Source organism: Kogia breviceps, chromosome 8, assembly GCF_026419965.1.
Source record: "Kogia breviceps isolate mKogBre1 chromosome 8, mKogBre1 haplotype 1, whole genome shotgun sequence".
In the NCBI taxonomy this organism is placed as follows: Eukaryota; Metazoa; Chordata; class Mammalia; order Artiodactyla; family Physeteridae; genus Kogia; species Kogia breviceps.
Window position 1 is genome coordinate 58,271,302 of NC_081317.1, and position 14,334 is coordinate 58,285,635.

General features: G+C 46.3%; 1 protein-coding gene across 2 annotated transcripts in view; it reads left to right on the forward strand.

Moving 5' to 3' along the window:
- Window positions 1–293: 293 nt before the first annotated feature.
- TTC39B (tetratricopeptide repeat domain 39B) overlaps window positions 294–14,334 on the forward strand; it is a 134,858-nt gene continuing 120,817 nt past the window's right edge. Inside the window, exon 1 of one of the 2 annotated variants that reach the window (XM_067041478.1) lies at window positions 294–586. In XM_067041478.1, coding sequence (XP_066897579.1) covers window positions 545–586 — 42 coding nt within the window. In that variant the 5' untranslated portion in view covers window positions 294–544. The remainder of the gene's footprint in view (window positions 587–14,334) is intronic. The other variant, XM_059072943.2, reaches the window with a different exon arrangement.

Sequence of the window (14,334 nt, forward strand, 5' to 3'; positions counted from 1 at the left end):
AAAGGGGCATCAGGGATAGGTGGCTTTGACCTTGGTTGGCCTCGTTAACCCAGCGCTCTGTTGGCTCCAGGCCTCCTCACAGAGTACTAGAAGCTGGTACTCTCAGGTGCCTTCCCAGAGAGTGGGCCAGACCAGCGATGTCCGCCAGTGACTCCGCCCATTAGCTAACTCCGCCCACGGAGTGACCCCGCCCATGTGGATCCTAAGTGGATGCCGTCTGGAGGCGGAAAAGCATTGGGGAATCTGATTGGCTGCTCTAGTCAGAGCCGCGTAGAGGCCGGGGCGAGGCCTGCAGGGGGAGGAGCTTGTGTAGAGGCCCTCCACCCGGCGCCGGCTTGGGAAATGGATGCTCGTCTGGTGTGCGGGCGCCGGGGGCGGGGAAAGCACACGCTCAGCTGCGCGCTGGCCCCGCCCGGGACCCGGCGGGAGCGCTGGGTCATCCTCTTCCTCCCTTGCCGGCGCTGGGCTGAGCCCGGAGCCGAGAAACTGAGTTGGCTCTGAGCTCCCTGTTTGGTTTCTGGGCGGCGGCAGCCTGAGGAGGAACATGGCGCTCGTAGGCAACGGAGCAGAGTTGGAAGCGGACGAGGTACTGGCCGGTGGGGAGTGTGGGCACTGCCCCTGGAGCCCGGGAGGAATGAGCGAGCTCGGCAGGGTTGAGCGAGTCCGTCAGGGACGGCCAAGGTCCCGCCCCCTTGGTTCCCTGTCTGGGACTTGCAGTCTACCCCCCGGAGGAAAGGACAGGGTTTGCGGCTGGGGACACCAGGCCTTGGGAGGTCTGTCCTCGCTAGAGCGAGGAGGGTCTCTGTGGCTCTCGGAGCGGAGGCGCTGCTGAAGTTGCGGGCGCCGGCACCGTGGGCTCTTGCGGATCGGAGGACACCACGTCCGGCCAGCGGGTGGATGGGTGCGAACGCGCGGGAGCGCAGGACCCGCAGTATAGAGCAGTACTGAGCCTCACCAGGGACGCCTAGGCTTTATGAGGTCTGACTCTGAAGTCCCGACATTGGCCCTTTAGAGTTTGTAGAATCGTCTCTTGACCTGGGAATCTCACCTTCTCTGGAAGTTTCCGGTGGCAGAAATCGATGAGAGGAGGGCGACAGCCGGAGGAAAAAGGAGCCCTCGGAGTGTCTGCATTGCAGGGCTGCCCAGGGGCTGGAGGACTAGGGACCTGGAGCAGCAGCCCAGGAATTGGTGCTTTCCCCTCCGTGTACGGGGCCCGGGCCTTTTCCCAGCAGGTTCCCATTGTGGGTGGTGGACGGAGGGAAGGCGCTTGGAGAACCGACTCCGGCCTCCAGTGGTCTCGCCTGTCTTTAAATAATTAGCCACTTCCTCCTGTGGCTGGCGCGCCCGGGTCTGAGCACCCTCGGGCGGGCGAGCAGGACCTGTTGATTTATCGACTGTTCCTTTGAGCAGTTGGCAGCTCCGGAGAGACGCGCTCTCCGGCGTTTGAAGTTGAGGCCAGCGGCGGCGGCCGCAGCAGCAGCACCCAGAGCGGCAGCTTCTGCCATTTTACCTGACTTGAATTTTACAAGTCGCTGCCTGAGGAGGCTTAGTTTCAAATGATGCAATAGTGGAAGATCTGTAGTTGGCGGGTTAAGCTTCCTGTCCATCTCTTTCAGTGTTGGGAAACTCTTTTGACAACGAATACTATGTTTGAAATGTAGTAGCCCTTAAAATAAAACAAAAACCGAACTCCAGCTCCTTTACGAGACTGGCCGCCAGGAGGGCAAGCCGGACTGTCCAGAAGCTTCCTTACAACCTGTGCCTTCCGAGGAGAGTATCAGGACCACAGATCAATGAACTAGAGCTTGCATAGCTGCATCTATTGTTGAAACTTTTAAATTACACATAAAGGCAAATGATGAAATAGCATATTTGTTGCCGTTTTCATCTGTGACAACCTTTCTTTATTTACAGTTTTAGGCTGTCTTTTTGGTACGACCTGGAGCCAGCTTTTTTCATTCCTCCTGTCTTAGATCTTTTCTGTAATCAACGTCATAACACTTTCATGGTGCTTTGACTATACATTCACTTTCTCCCTTAAAGGATTTTATTGCTCCCTGCTATATATTAAATTATGTATCCGTGTTCTTGGCATGCAAGGCTCTCTACAGTGTAGTCTCAATCTGATGTCCCAGCCTTGTCCCCAGCCACTTTTCTATTTATAACCATTTAGTTTAATGTGTCATGCCTGTATTAGAAATAAGGAAACAAGACTGGGAGTAGGGAATTCCTTGGCAATCCAGTGGTTAGAACTCTGCCCTTCCACTGCAGGGGGCATGGGTTCAATCCCTGGTTGGGGAACTAAGATCCCACATGCTGCATGGCACAGCCAAAATAAAGGGACTGGGAGTAGCTAGTAAATGTGGAGTGAAATGTTTGAATCCCTGGGCTTCTTGTTGAAAAAGATTTGCTACACTTAGGGTGATATAGTTTTCTAGACCAGGGCATTGTTGGGAGAGAACGCTTGGACAATAGGTGTAAACTGGGACTGCCTGGGGCATATTGAGACATGGCTACCCTAGCTGTGCCCACAGCCTGCAAGGTGAACGTAATGCCATGTGTTTGCTAGGGAGGAGAGCTCTAGCTCTGTGGGGGAAATTAGGTTTCAGAGCAGCAGAAAGCCTGGCACACAGATACTTGGTAATACATATTTATTGAATGAATAAATTCAATGAATTTATTGAGTGAATGAAGACTATGCTTAATAACTTCTCAGTTTTTGCCATATCTTTCTTTCATTTGTTTTTTAAAATTCAGTAACTGTTAGGCTCCCGTTACATGTTAGGTACTTTACTGGTCCTAGGAAATGAGCAAAGTACAAACAGAATTTTTTTGTTCATGCCAGATGCACTTTTGTCCCTCATGGTGCACCATTTCCATTGGAATAAATTTTGCAAACATTTATTGAACATTTGCTTCGTGCTTAAACTTAGTAGGTGTCTTAGAAACGGAAGGCAGTTTTGGCTCTCTACGGTTCTCAGTCTGGGTAAGGAGATATGGCACGTGAACAAGAACTCTAGAATAAAGAGATCAAGGCAGGGTAAGCAAGTAAGAAGTGATGCATTGTCAACCGGGTACCCTTGACTTATTTGTGGAAAGTCCCTCACTTTCAGTGGGCTGAAGCACTCTACCACAAGTGCCCAAGACCCTGCTCTTCAACTTCCTGGATGTGTGAAACTAAAAGAGCTGGGAAGCTTTTCAAATACTTAATATAAATTTGATAGTCTTTGAGGCCACTATTTGATATTCTAGGAAAGTAAAAAGGGACAAATTGGTGTAGTTGGAAAAGTAGTAGGTTAGGAATTAGGTGAACTGGGCTCTCAGCTCTGTCACTAATTTGCCCAATAGCCATTCATTCATTAAGTGTGCAAACATCTGACTGGTTATGTGCCAAGCCTGGTCCTAGCTTGGAGATACAACAGTGACCCAGGCTGACAAGGTCTCTGTCTATAACCATATAGTGACCTTGATTGAGCCAGTCTCTCAACCTCTTAGGGCTCTTTTAAGTTTCCTCTTCTGAAGTTGGAGGGGCTCCATGAGCCCTGAGTGTTCTTCCAGCTCCAAAAGTCTACACTTTTAGAGGTGGGGGGCTCCTTTGTTTGGGAGAAAGGCTAATAGTATGGGAATCCCTTTTCTGTCAAAGTACCCAAGGAGATGATGGTAGTAGAGGGGCCCTTATGATAGTTGTGGAATGGGGTGTTTTCTTAGGTAACTGGTGTTTTTTGTTTTTTTCTCTAGGTGCTAGGAGGATAAACGTGGGAACACAGAGGTTAGGGCTTGCAGCCTCAGGGGCAGCAAAAATTGGTTCTGGAGGGAGGCAGAAACTTCTCAGATGTTCCAGTGGTTTGTGGCCCTTCAAAGCTTGGTGGGCAAAATCTTCTTAACATTTAAATTTCTCTCATTGGTTTTTCTTGGGTATTACACAAGCAACATTGACATTGAGTTCATGGAAGATATACAGAATGTATGTAGGGTCATTACTACAAACCTATGGCAAATAGATGGCTATGACTAGAGAACTTTCTGTCCATCAATAGCTTGATTCTGAAGTCATATCTGTTGGTGACTTCCTTGTCCATTAGGGCTGGCTTTGGCTGCCTTGTGGATTTTAAGTGCTTATGTTTGACCCACACTGCTTTGTGTGTGACTTGGGATTTGAAAATTAAATAAAAGTACTTTATATTTTATTCTTTAATCCTATTAAAATTATTCAACCCACTAATAACTATGCCAAGTATTGAAAAGAGAAACTATTGATGATATCTGAATATGTAGCAGCTGGATAAGTTAAAAATTATTTTCTCATATAAAACAAGAGTTAAGTTCATGAAAAATAACTTCTAAGAAGATTTTTTTTCAATTGTTTTACCTTTTCTGGAAAAATAGCAGTTTTGAAAGTCTGAAAAATTTGGTTACATTGCTATTATTATGTAGAAATTGGCAAATTTTATGTATAACTTGATACATCACCTTTTTACATTAAAATTACATTAAAAGTTACTCAGCAAATACGAAGTTTAATGTTAATAGCTTTAAATTTTAAAACGTGACTTAACATTTTTATTGCCATTATTATTATATAAGAAGAATAACTTTATGCTTGCTTTTTTATGTATAAAGTACAGATATATCTCCGTGCTATTATCATGTCATGGGGGATGTGGTTAGGAAAAAAATGTCTAAAAAGGCTCCTGGGGCAGGGGGACAATATTGAAAAAATGTTGAGAAACACTGGATTAGGGAAAGAAATGGTTTATGTGACAGATGCTTTCATGGCCTGAATTTTTGGCCCAGGATTTTTTCGATCTAATTCTGGTTTAGAAATTTTCCCCGCTGGCATTTTAGATGAAGTTTAGATCAAACTGATTGCTACAGTTTTCTTCGGATCAGATTCATTCTTTCATTCTATCAGTGTTCATTGAGCACCTCCCCAGGTGCAGGCAGTCTTCAGGTGCTGGAAGTCCATACTGAGATAAGATGGCTTGATTGCTCTTGAGGAACACACGCTCTAGCAAAAGACACAGTTACACAAGTAACGAGCGCTGTCTTTGGGTCAGGGTAGATTTTAGGTAGGAGGGCCATATAATTTATCATCCACAGCAGGGCCCTGGGGAAGTCAGTGTGCTGCTTTCTGTAATTATTCCAGGACTACAGGTGCAAACAGGAATGGTTGGTTGCCCTTGTTTAGTGGCTGGCAAAGACTTTAAAGAAGAGGTGATATTTGAACTGGGTCTTTAAAAAATTTTTTTTAATTGAAATATAGTTGATTTACAATGTTGTGTTAGTTTCAGGTGTATAGCAAAGTGATTCAGATGTATCTGTATCTCTCTCTCTATTTTTTTCTTTTTTAGATTCTTTTCCATTTTAGGTTATTGCAAGATATTGAGTATAGCTCCCTGTGCTATACAGGAGGCCCTTGTTGGTCATCTATTTTATATATAGTAGTATGTATATAAAGGAAACAATCCCATTTACCAACGCATCAAAAAGAATAAAATACCTAGGAATAAACCTACCTAAGAAGGCAAAAGACCTGTAACTCTGAAAACTGCAAGACACTGATGAAAGAAATCCAAGAGTACACAAACAGATGGAAATGCATACTGTGTTCTTGGATTGGAAGAATAAATATTATTAAAATGACCATACTACCCAAGGCCATCTACAGATTCAATGCAATCCCTATCAAGTTACCAATGGCATGTTTCACAGAACTAAAAACAAAAACTTTAAAAATTCCTATGGAAACACAAAAGAGCCCAAATAGGCAAAGCAATTTTGAGGAAGAAGAATGGAGCTGGAAGAATCCGGCTCCCTGAACTGGATCTCGAAGGGTGTGCTAGGTGGAGCAAGTGTGATCAGGCAGAGGCGTGGGTGGAAGTTGAGATGGGGGGGGGGGGATGAGAGCACACCCTGGGGTCAGCAGGGTGCTCAGCATATGGGGAGGAGTGCCTTTGAGGGCTGCGATCTTCTAAAAATGGGGACCCAGAGGGCTTTTTAACTAGGCAAGAGTGATACAATTATTTATTTTAGGAAGCTAAGTCTGGTGAAGTTGGTGCAGCCAGACTGGAGGTGGTGGCAGGAAGGGCAAGAGGCTGCTGCGACAGTTCAGAATGGGAGGTGATGAGGACTGGAGTGGAGCAGGAGTCATGGGGTTGGAGAGAGGAGGCCAGAAAGGAGGGACTTCTCAGGGAGAACTTGGAGGAGGAATTGGCCTGGTGGCCTGTTCCCCAGTTGGAGAAGCAGTGGAATGGGGGGAAGGGAGGAGCCGGTAAGAGATGATTCTTGGCTGGCTGGTGGTGCTGTTAACCTAAGAAGACAACTGGGTAGGATTCAGCCTTCCGGTGGGTGTGGAAGGTGGGGCAGGACCTCATGCAGAATCGACTCACCTGCTTGGCTCACTGTGACTTTCCTTACTGAGAGAGCCCGGCCATTTGCTTATGAGTGGATGAATCTGGGCAAGGTTAGGAAAGGATGTTTGTAAATTGGTCCTGCAGGTGAGCGAGAGGAAAAAAATAGAATCAGCTTACCGTCGCCAGCCTGGATGCCAGCTCAGGTTAACAAACAGGCAATTTTCCTGAAATGTTGAATTTTGAATCATTTGAAAGCCCATCTGTCCTGGGAATGCTACTTTCTCAGTGAAACTTGCCCTCATTTTCTGCTCACGTCCCCTTTGCCCCACACCTCCTACACCTCCCCCTCAAGTCCAGTGGTGCAGGTGTGCTTCTTCGACAGGAATCAGTTCTTCCTTGGGTTAGCTGTTTGCTTTCCTTCCTATCTTAGCTCCCTGCGCACGGGTGCTGTTACTAATTATGCACCGTGTGAACTGGATACTGTGAATTCTGAGAGGCTACTGGTTTCCGTCTGGCTGTCTGTTGACAGTCCCCCGGCCCCCAGTCTCAGGTACTCCGGTGGCCAGCTCAGGCAGGTCTCCTGAAGTTACTGTGTGCTCACTTCCCAGGAGAGGAGTGCCCGGGGACTCGCCTGGGCGCTGAGAGGCTTCCTGGGGAGAGCCTCCCTTTGTCAAACCTCCCCTTGGTCACTGTGTCAGAACTTTCCCCTTCCATCCCTGTGCTTAGTGGGAGCCAGTCACATACTCAGAGCCACTCTGGCCAGTCGGCCATACTTGCTAGGTCACCACACCTCTCTAAAGGGATTCTTGACGTGTTGACTTCCTGGCGGTTCATAATGCCATTATGCATCTTGAGCTCTTTATTGAAAGACTGGGTGTGTAGTAAGAGCTTTTTTTGCTGAGATCTGTGGACCTATATTTTAGTGAAGTGATGCACTATGTATATTTGTTGGGTCTGATTGTAACTAGTGAAGGAGAAGATTATTCAGTCTAAGTTAATATATCGGGTTTTATGTCAGGTGCTCCTGCCCTAAGTGATGGTCTAGTGGGAGGTGGGGGGCAGGTGTGTAAACAAATAGATGCAATTCTCGGTACTGAGAACTACACAGGAGGGATGCCAAGGTGCTTTGGCAGCACAGAGGAGGGCATCTCACCTGGAGTGGGGGGAGGGAATGGGTAATCAGGGATGGTTTCCTCAAGGAGGCCGTTTCTTAGACGTTGTGGATCTTGAGGGATGAGTAGGGGTTAGGCGTGTAGAAGAGAGCTGGGGACAAAGGGAACTCTTGCAGTGTGTCCCGGGGAGAGGGAACAGCAGGCATAGGGTTCGGAGGTGAAGAAGTGCTTGTGGTGCCCTGGGTGGCAGGAAATGAGGCTCAAGGGCAGGAAGGGCTCTTCTAAGTTTTTCATGCGGAATCGTGGATATCATGATGTGCATGGTGTGCATTTAAGGGTTTCAGCTGAGCAGAGGTGTGGTGAGAGCCGTGCTGTAGGTGGGTCCCTCTGGCAGTGCATGGAGGCCGATTGATTGGAGGAAGACAGGACCGGAGGTGGGGAGAGAAGTTGTTTTCTGGTGTTTTTGTTTTGTCGAATGACTGTTACAGTCCCCTGAAGGCCCGCTCTGTGCAGCGCTAGCTAGGTACTGGGATAACATGATGGGAAAGACATGGTTTTGATCCCTCTGGAGCAGGCGATCAGGAATATGGACACACAAAACCACTCCCACCTGGAATGGAGGGGAGAGTTCGGCGAGCTTGTAAGCAGGCCTGGGGCTTCTAGGAGGAGGAGGAGGAAGAGAGGGCTTTCCTGGGGTCGTCACTCACCCTGAAGGTGCTGGTGAGGTGTGTGCCTCCCTGCCCCTCCGACCCCGAGTCAGATCAGCTAATGTGGTTTCCAGACCAAGTCTTTACTGCCCAGCTGTGTGACTTAACCCCTTTGGGCCTTGGTTTCCTCTTACGTAACTGGAAGGAATTGACCTTGATGATCTGTTTCTGAAGTTCTCGGCTTTGACGTTTGTGATCTAGAAGGTGACATGGGATCTGGACTTTGAAGGGTAGAGTTTTAGCAGGCAGCCGTGGAGAGCAGATCACGTCTTCATTCCTTCAGGCAGACAGAGCAGCCGGGGGGACATGCCCGGGCCTGGGTGGAGCTTGGTGGAGGCTGAAGTGCAGAGTCTGTGAGGGCTCTGTGCTTGAGGCTGGAAGGCAGTGCTGTGGATGTTCCAGCAGATTTTGGTAGGTCTTGAATGCTCAGCTAAGCAGTTTGGGTGTTTTGTTTTCGTTTGTTTTTTTCAATTTTCTTCCTTGACATATGTATCCTCCCACATTTGGGAAATGTGTTTCTTTTTCTTTCTTTTTTTTTTTTGATAGAGGATGCAATGATTATCCCATTTCTTGGTTTCACTTTCTCCTTTCCCAGCCCCCTTTCCAAAGTACTTAGTTTTAAACTGATGACTGTAACCTGCAATGCACTAGTTAAGGAGGCAGACAAGTCAGGCACGATCGAGTACTTCCACAGGCTGTGTTTTGTCACATGGACTCCTACCCTCAGCTAAATTCTCAGACGCAGAACCCCTGGACCCACGACTCTGGTGCGGTCAGCAGGACCAGTCAGGGGTTCTCTGAGGTTATCTGTCCTCCTTTTCTCTCGCCCGGCTTCTTTAGGCTGCTTTGCCCCAGAGTTCTGGGCTTCCTGGTCTATTTTCCATGCGTGAATCACAGTCCTTCCACTCAGAGCTAAAGGCAGCAAACCTCAGAGTCTCACATCGTTTTTTCAGACCAAATGGGGTAGGATCTTTTTGAGAGGAGGCGGGCAACACAGATGACAGAGTGGGAGAGTCCGGAAGAGAGGGGAATGAGGCCTGGCTCCAGGACCCTCTGCCGGAAGCACTCAGATGTTATCATCTGTGCAAAATCATCGCCCGAGTGCTTGTTCAAGAATAGCTACCCCTGGCTTGGATTCCAATCTAGGCTTCTCGTTTCATTTGCTGTGTGACCTGGGGCTCGTTATTTAACTTGTCTGAGGCTTTTCATTTATAAAACTGGAATAATGATAACTACCCCATAAGGTTGGCAAACAGGATGAAATACGAGTTTGTTTTTTTTTTGCAGTACGGGGGCCAGTCACTGTTGTGGCCTCTCCCGTCGCGGAGCACAGGCTCTGGACGCGCAGGCTCAGCGGCCATGGCTCACGGGCCCAGCCGCTCCGCGGCATGTGGGATCTTCCCGGACCGGGGCACGAACCCGTGTCCCCTGCATCGGCAGGCGGACTCTCAACCACCGCGCCACCAGGGAAGCCCACGAGTCAGTTTTACAAAGCACCTGGCACATAGAAGTACCCTTAACGTGCTAGTTCTCTCTTCCCTTCTGCTTTACCTTAAGGTATTGCTGCCACGGTTTATTATTTATGGGTTTGATGGAGAATCTGTTTTAGTGTGTCCAAATGTAGTTTCACCTTATTTTTGCAGGCTATAGTGGAGAAACTAATGCAGAAGTACACAGCCTAGACACAGGCAGTGACTGGCCGAAGGCCACCCAGCTCGCTTAGGCATGGAATGAGGGTTAAAAGCCAAGTGCTTTAACTCTACAGTCTTGGCCCTTTCCACTAGGTCAGGGAGTGGCAGACTGTGCTGCAAGGACAGTGTCGCCTCCCTCCTGCCTGTTCTTGTAAATAACGTTTTATTGGAATACAGACATACCCATTTGTTTAGGCATTGCCTGTTGCTGTTTACACACAATGTCAGGGGTAGTAGTTAGGACACACTGTATGGCCTACGTGGCCTAAATATTTATAGGGTCTTTGTGGAAACAGTTTGCTGACCCCTGTACTAGGTGATTTCTAGGGCTATATGTGAGTTTGTTTATAAAGTGTCGTAAGCTTTATGAATTAAATATGCTTGTTTCCTTAATACTCCTATTATAGGCATCAAAAACTCAGAAAACATAGAAATCTATTTGACACACCCCACGAAGTGCTATGGCAGAAGTTCTGGAGTGAGACAGGTTTGAATCCCTGCTCTTCCATGTACAGCCTTGGATAAGTTAATCTCTCTAAGCTTCAGTTTCTTCATCAGTCAAATGGGGATAATGTTGTAGAACCTGCTTTAGAGAGTTATTTATTTATTTATTTACTTACTTTTGGCTGCGTTGGGTCTTCGTTGCTGCACGCGGGCTTTCTCTAGTTGTGGAGAGCTGCAACTACTCTTCGTTGCGGTGTGTGGGCTTCTCATTGCCGCGGCTTCTCTTGTTGCGGAGCATGGGCTCTAGGCGTGTGGGCTTCAGTAGTTGTGGCACATAGGCTCAGTAGTTGTGGCTCACGGGCTCTAGAGCTCAGGCTTGGTAGTTGTGGCACACGGGCTTAGTTGCTCTGCGGCATGAGGGATCTTCCTGGACCAGGGCTTGAACCCGTGTCCCTTGCATTGGCAGGTGGATTTTTAACCACTGCACCACCAGGAAAGTCCTCAGAGGGTTATTGAGAGGATTAACACCCTATAAAGTGCTTAGCATATGGGGTGCATATGTTGGCCCTTAGTTCTATTATTATTAAGGCTGCATGATGCGGATACTTGACATTGATTTCTCAGTCCCATAAGGAACTGACCTTGTATAAAAGGTCGGCCTATACAGAGTCCTGCAAGACTCCTCTTTCCCTTGGATTCCTTTAGGATGATGCGGATACCTCTAAGGCTAATCTCAGGACTCCAGCTAGGTCAATTCTGCAAGTTTATAATCCTCACACCTCTCCCTCCCTGAGCGGAGAGGGGAAACCACTTACTGCAAAAGAGAGTATAAACATGGGCTCAAAGGGCCTTCTGTTTCAGCAGAACAGTGTTTATAATAGTCAGCAAGGGACTTGGCCATGTCCGTAATATTTTGAAACTGACATTTGCCCCCTGACACCTAAATGCTATGTGTGGTAACCTCTAGTTTTTCCAAATGTGTGGCTGTGCAGGATGGTCCCCTCTTTAACATTGGTGAATGTCATAACATTCTTACGACATTTCCATAAGATCGTAAAGCACCTAGATATTAATAGGAGACTGTAGGAGGTATGTTTGTGTTCGACTACTTAGGCTACTTAGTCTACGAGGTTAAAAGGTAAAGGAGGTGACAGTGTGTGTGCACTCCTGGGCCCTGGAGGGAGCTCTAGGGTTCTTTCTCTGCCCCCAAATCATGAGCCATGTCAGACTGCTGTGTTTAAAGTTCAAGTCCATCCTCACCTTGCTGCTTAAAATCTGTCCACAGTGTTTCGTTGCTTTCGGGGTATTATGCAAACACTTTAGCATGGTGTATGAGGCCTTACTTAGGACCTGTCTCGGTGGTTCTCACACTTTAGGGTGCATAGGTAACCTGGTTAGGGGAGTGGGTGGCTTGTTAAGATGCATGTTCCTAGGTCCTACCACAAGCCATTCTTCTTCAGTAGGTCTGGGGTGGTTCCCAGGAGTTTGCCCTCCTAATAGGACCTTTAATATCAGCTGTGGTGAAGTGCTTGTAGCTCCCCTTCCAGGCGCCATCTCGCAAAGGGGCAGCCTTTCTCACTTCTCAGCTTTTTCATACACTGTTCCCTTACTTGGCTGATTCCTCTTCATCATTGAAGACCTCCCTCAGGTACCATTTCTCCTCCAGCCTTTCCAGATATTCCCTTATTTTCTCCCCTCCAGGTACTCAATGACCATTTAGCGTTCCTGGCTGCTTCCAAGGAGAAATATTCCTCTTTCACCATAGAGGCTATGACACCCAGCAGGGATAAGATGTAGGTGCCTTGGTGTTCCAGAAGGAAAGAGTGGGACTTTTCCCCTCACAGAAATCAGCAAAGGAACTCCCTTCAGTGCTTTCTAACAACGTGATATTTTTAGCCTTTCAACCAGAAAGGAGAATTTACCTCCATAATCTATTAGCTTTATCTCAGTATTCTTAAAAAAAAAAAAAAAGCTTTATTGACGTGTAATTTACATGCCATTCATTCACTCCTTTTAAGTGTACAATTCAATGATCTTTAGTAAATTTACATTGTGCAGCTATCGCCACAATCCAATTTAAGAACATTTCCATGACCCCATAAAGATTCCTTGTGCCTGTCTGCTCTCACCTCAATATACTTTTCACCTTTAAATTGATTGAAAAATTAAAAATCATCAGGATAAAATAGAATTTCCCAGGCAGAAGTAAAAATGAGCAGCCATTATATATGATGGGGACAAAGCAGACATGTTAGGCATCAAAAAGCAAGACTGCAGAGCAGAGTGCATTTGGGTCAGCGCTGACTTGGCTCTTAACACTGTGATGTCATCAAGAAGACAGGCTCGAGGGCTGAGTGAATTACCCTTGTCCAGATGAATAGTTTGTCCCATTTGCAATAAAGCAGAAGATGTGTAGTATATACAGATGATGGTTCTTCCTGATTTTCTAGTTCATTCCCCAAGGCAGATGCTACTTATCCAGCATGTTTAGCTTGCTGCCAGAAGCACAAACAAGCAATTGCATTTCTAAGCCATTAACAGTAGAGTGAAAGGGACTGTCACCCTAGCACAAGTCTCAAATAGGACCAAGAGTCAAAAAATGTCTGCCTCTTTTCAGGAACCCCATCTGAATTTCACATTTGTTGTATCTGTTCCTAGGAAGGCATGTGGGAGAGAGGAAAGAACATGGATGGGCTTACAGGTTAGTGGACATGGATTGGGTTCTGTCACCTGCAGAGGCACTGTGACCTTGGGCAAGTTACTTAATCTCTCTGTGAGCTTCAGTCTCCTTATCAGTCAGTGGAGGATTCTAATGGCCACCTTGGAGAGTTGCTACTAGCAGCCTTGGCAACTCATCCAGAGCCATTCATTTGAATAGCAATGATGTATAGATTTTGCTTTTTATCAGTACATAAGAATGGCTAGAATTTTACAGAGCAGGAAAGAATCCTAGTAAGGTTGTATCAAATATTACAACTAACCATATTGAACATCTTGATATTCATTTTAAGATCTAGTTTTGAGAGAGAAGGGTTTTTTTTTTTTTTTTTTTTTTTTTCATTTTAAAATACAAACAATGGTAAATGCCTTTGCGGACACCGGCCCAAGCTAGGTAACCAAGGGCAAGACACTTGGAGCCATAGCTTCCTCACTCCTACAGTGGGATGAAGTGAAATAACGCATGTAATCTAGCTGGGCTAAATAGGGAGCATTCAGAAAATGAGAATGAGTATAATTTGTTCACACACTTAATGCTTTTAGAAGCCTGAGATGTTCACATTTCTAACAGTTTTCTATTTAGTAATACTAGCATACGTGCATAGGTGGTATTTCTCCCAACTTTTCAAAATAGAAAACATTGAGATTTGTGGGCTTTTTCATCAGACATCAAGCAAATTTACTCCGATTTCATAAATAGTAGAGATGACTTTATAAGGTGTTAGGTCCACAACTCCAACTGTAATGCTAATTATATTAGAAATTTAAAAAGTAAAGCTACTAGCTTAGAAAGAATCTTTTTTTTTTTTTTTTTTAATCTAAAGGCTTACCTGCTTTTACCTCCCTTTATAGTTTATGGTGGAGGAGGTTACATTTTAACTTAGATAAGAGTCTCCCTTTTTGATGTACACAGTCAGAACTTTAAGTCTGCATGCCTCAGGGAGCAGGTTTCACGTGACAATAGATTAGGTTCAAGGTGTGGGGGGGTTGGGGTGGGGTGGGGTAACGACATGTGACATGCTGAAATGAACTTCTGTCTCTTTGTTAAAGACCGAAAAGCATTCCATTTCAATTGTGGCAATTTGGTGACAATCACCCCTTCCATAATTATTTTAGGAGGAAACACAAGACTTTGGGGGAACAATTTAAAGCAGCATTACTCAACCAAAAAAGCCCTCCCCGTGCCTCATCCTTGATCTTCCCTGTCTGTTCCCCTCAATTTACGCTTCTTTTGCCTCCCACGTCTCTGTCATCAGCTAGTCCTGTCGGATCTACCTCCAAAACATGGCTCCTTACTGCATACTGGCCC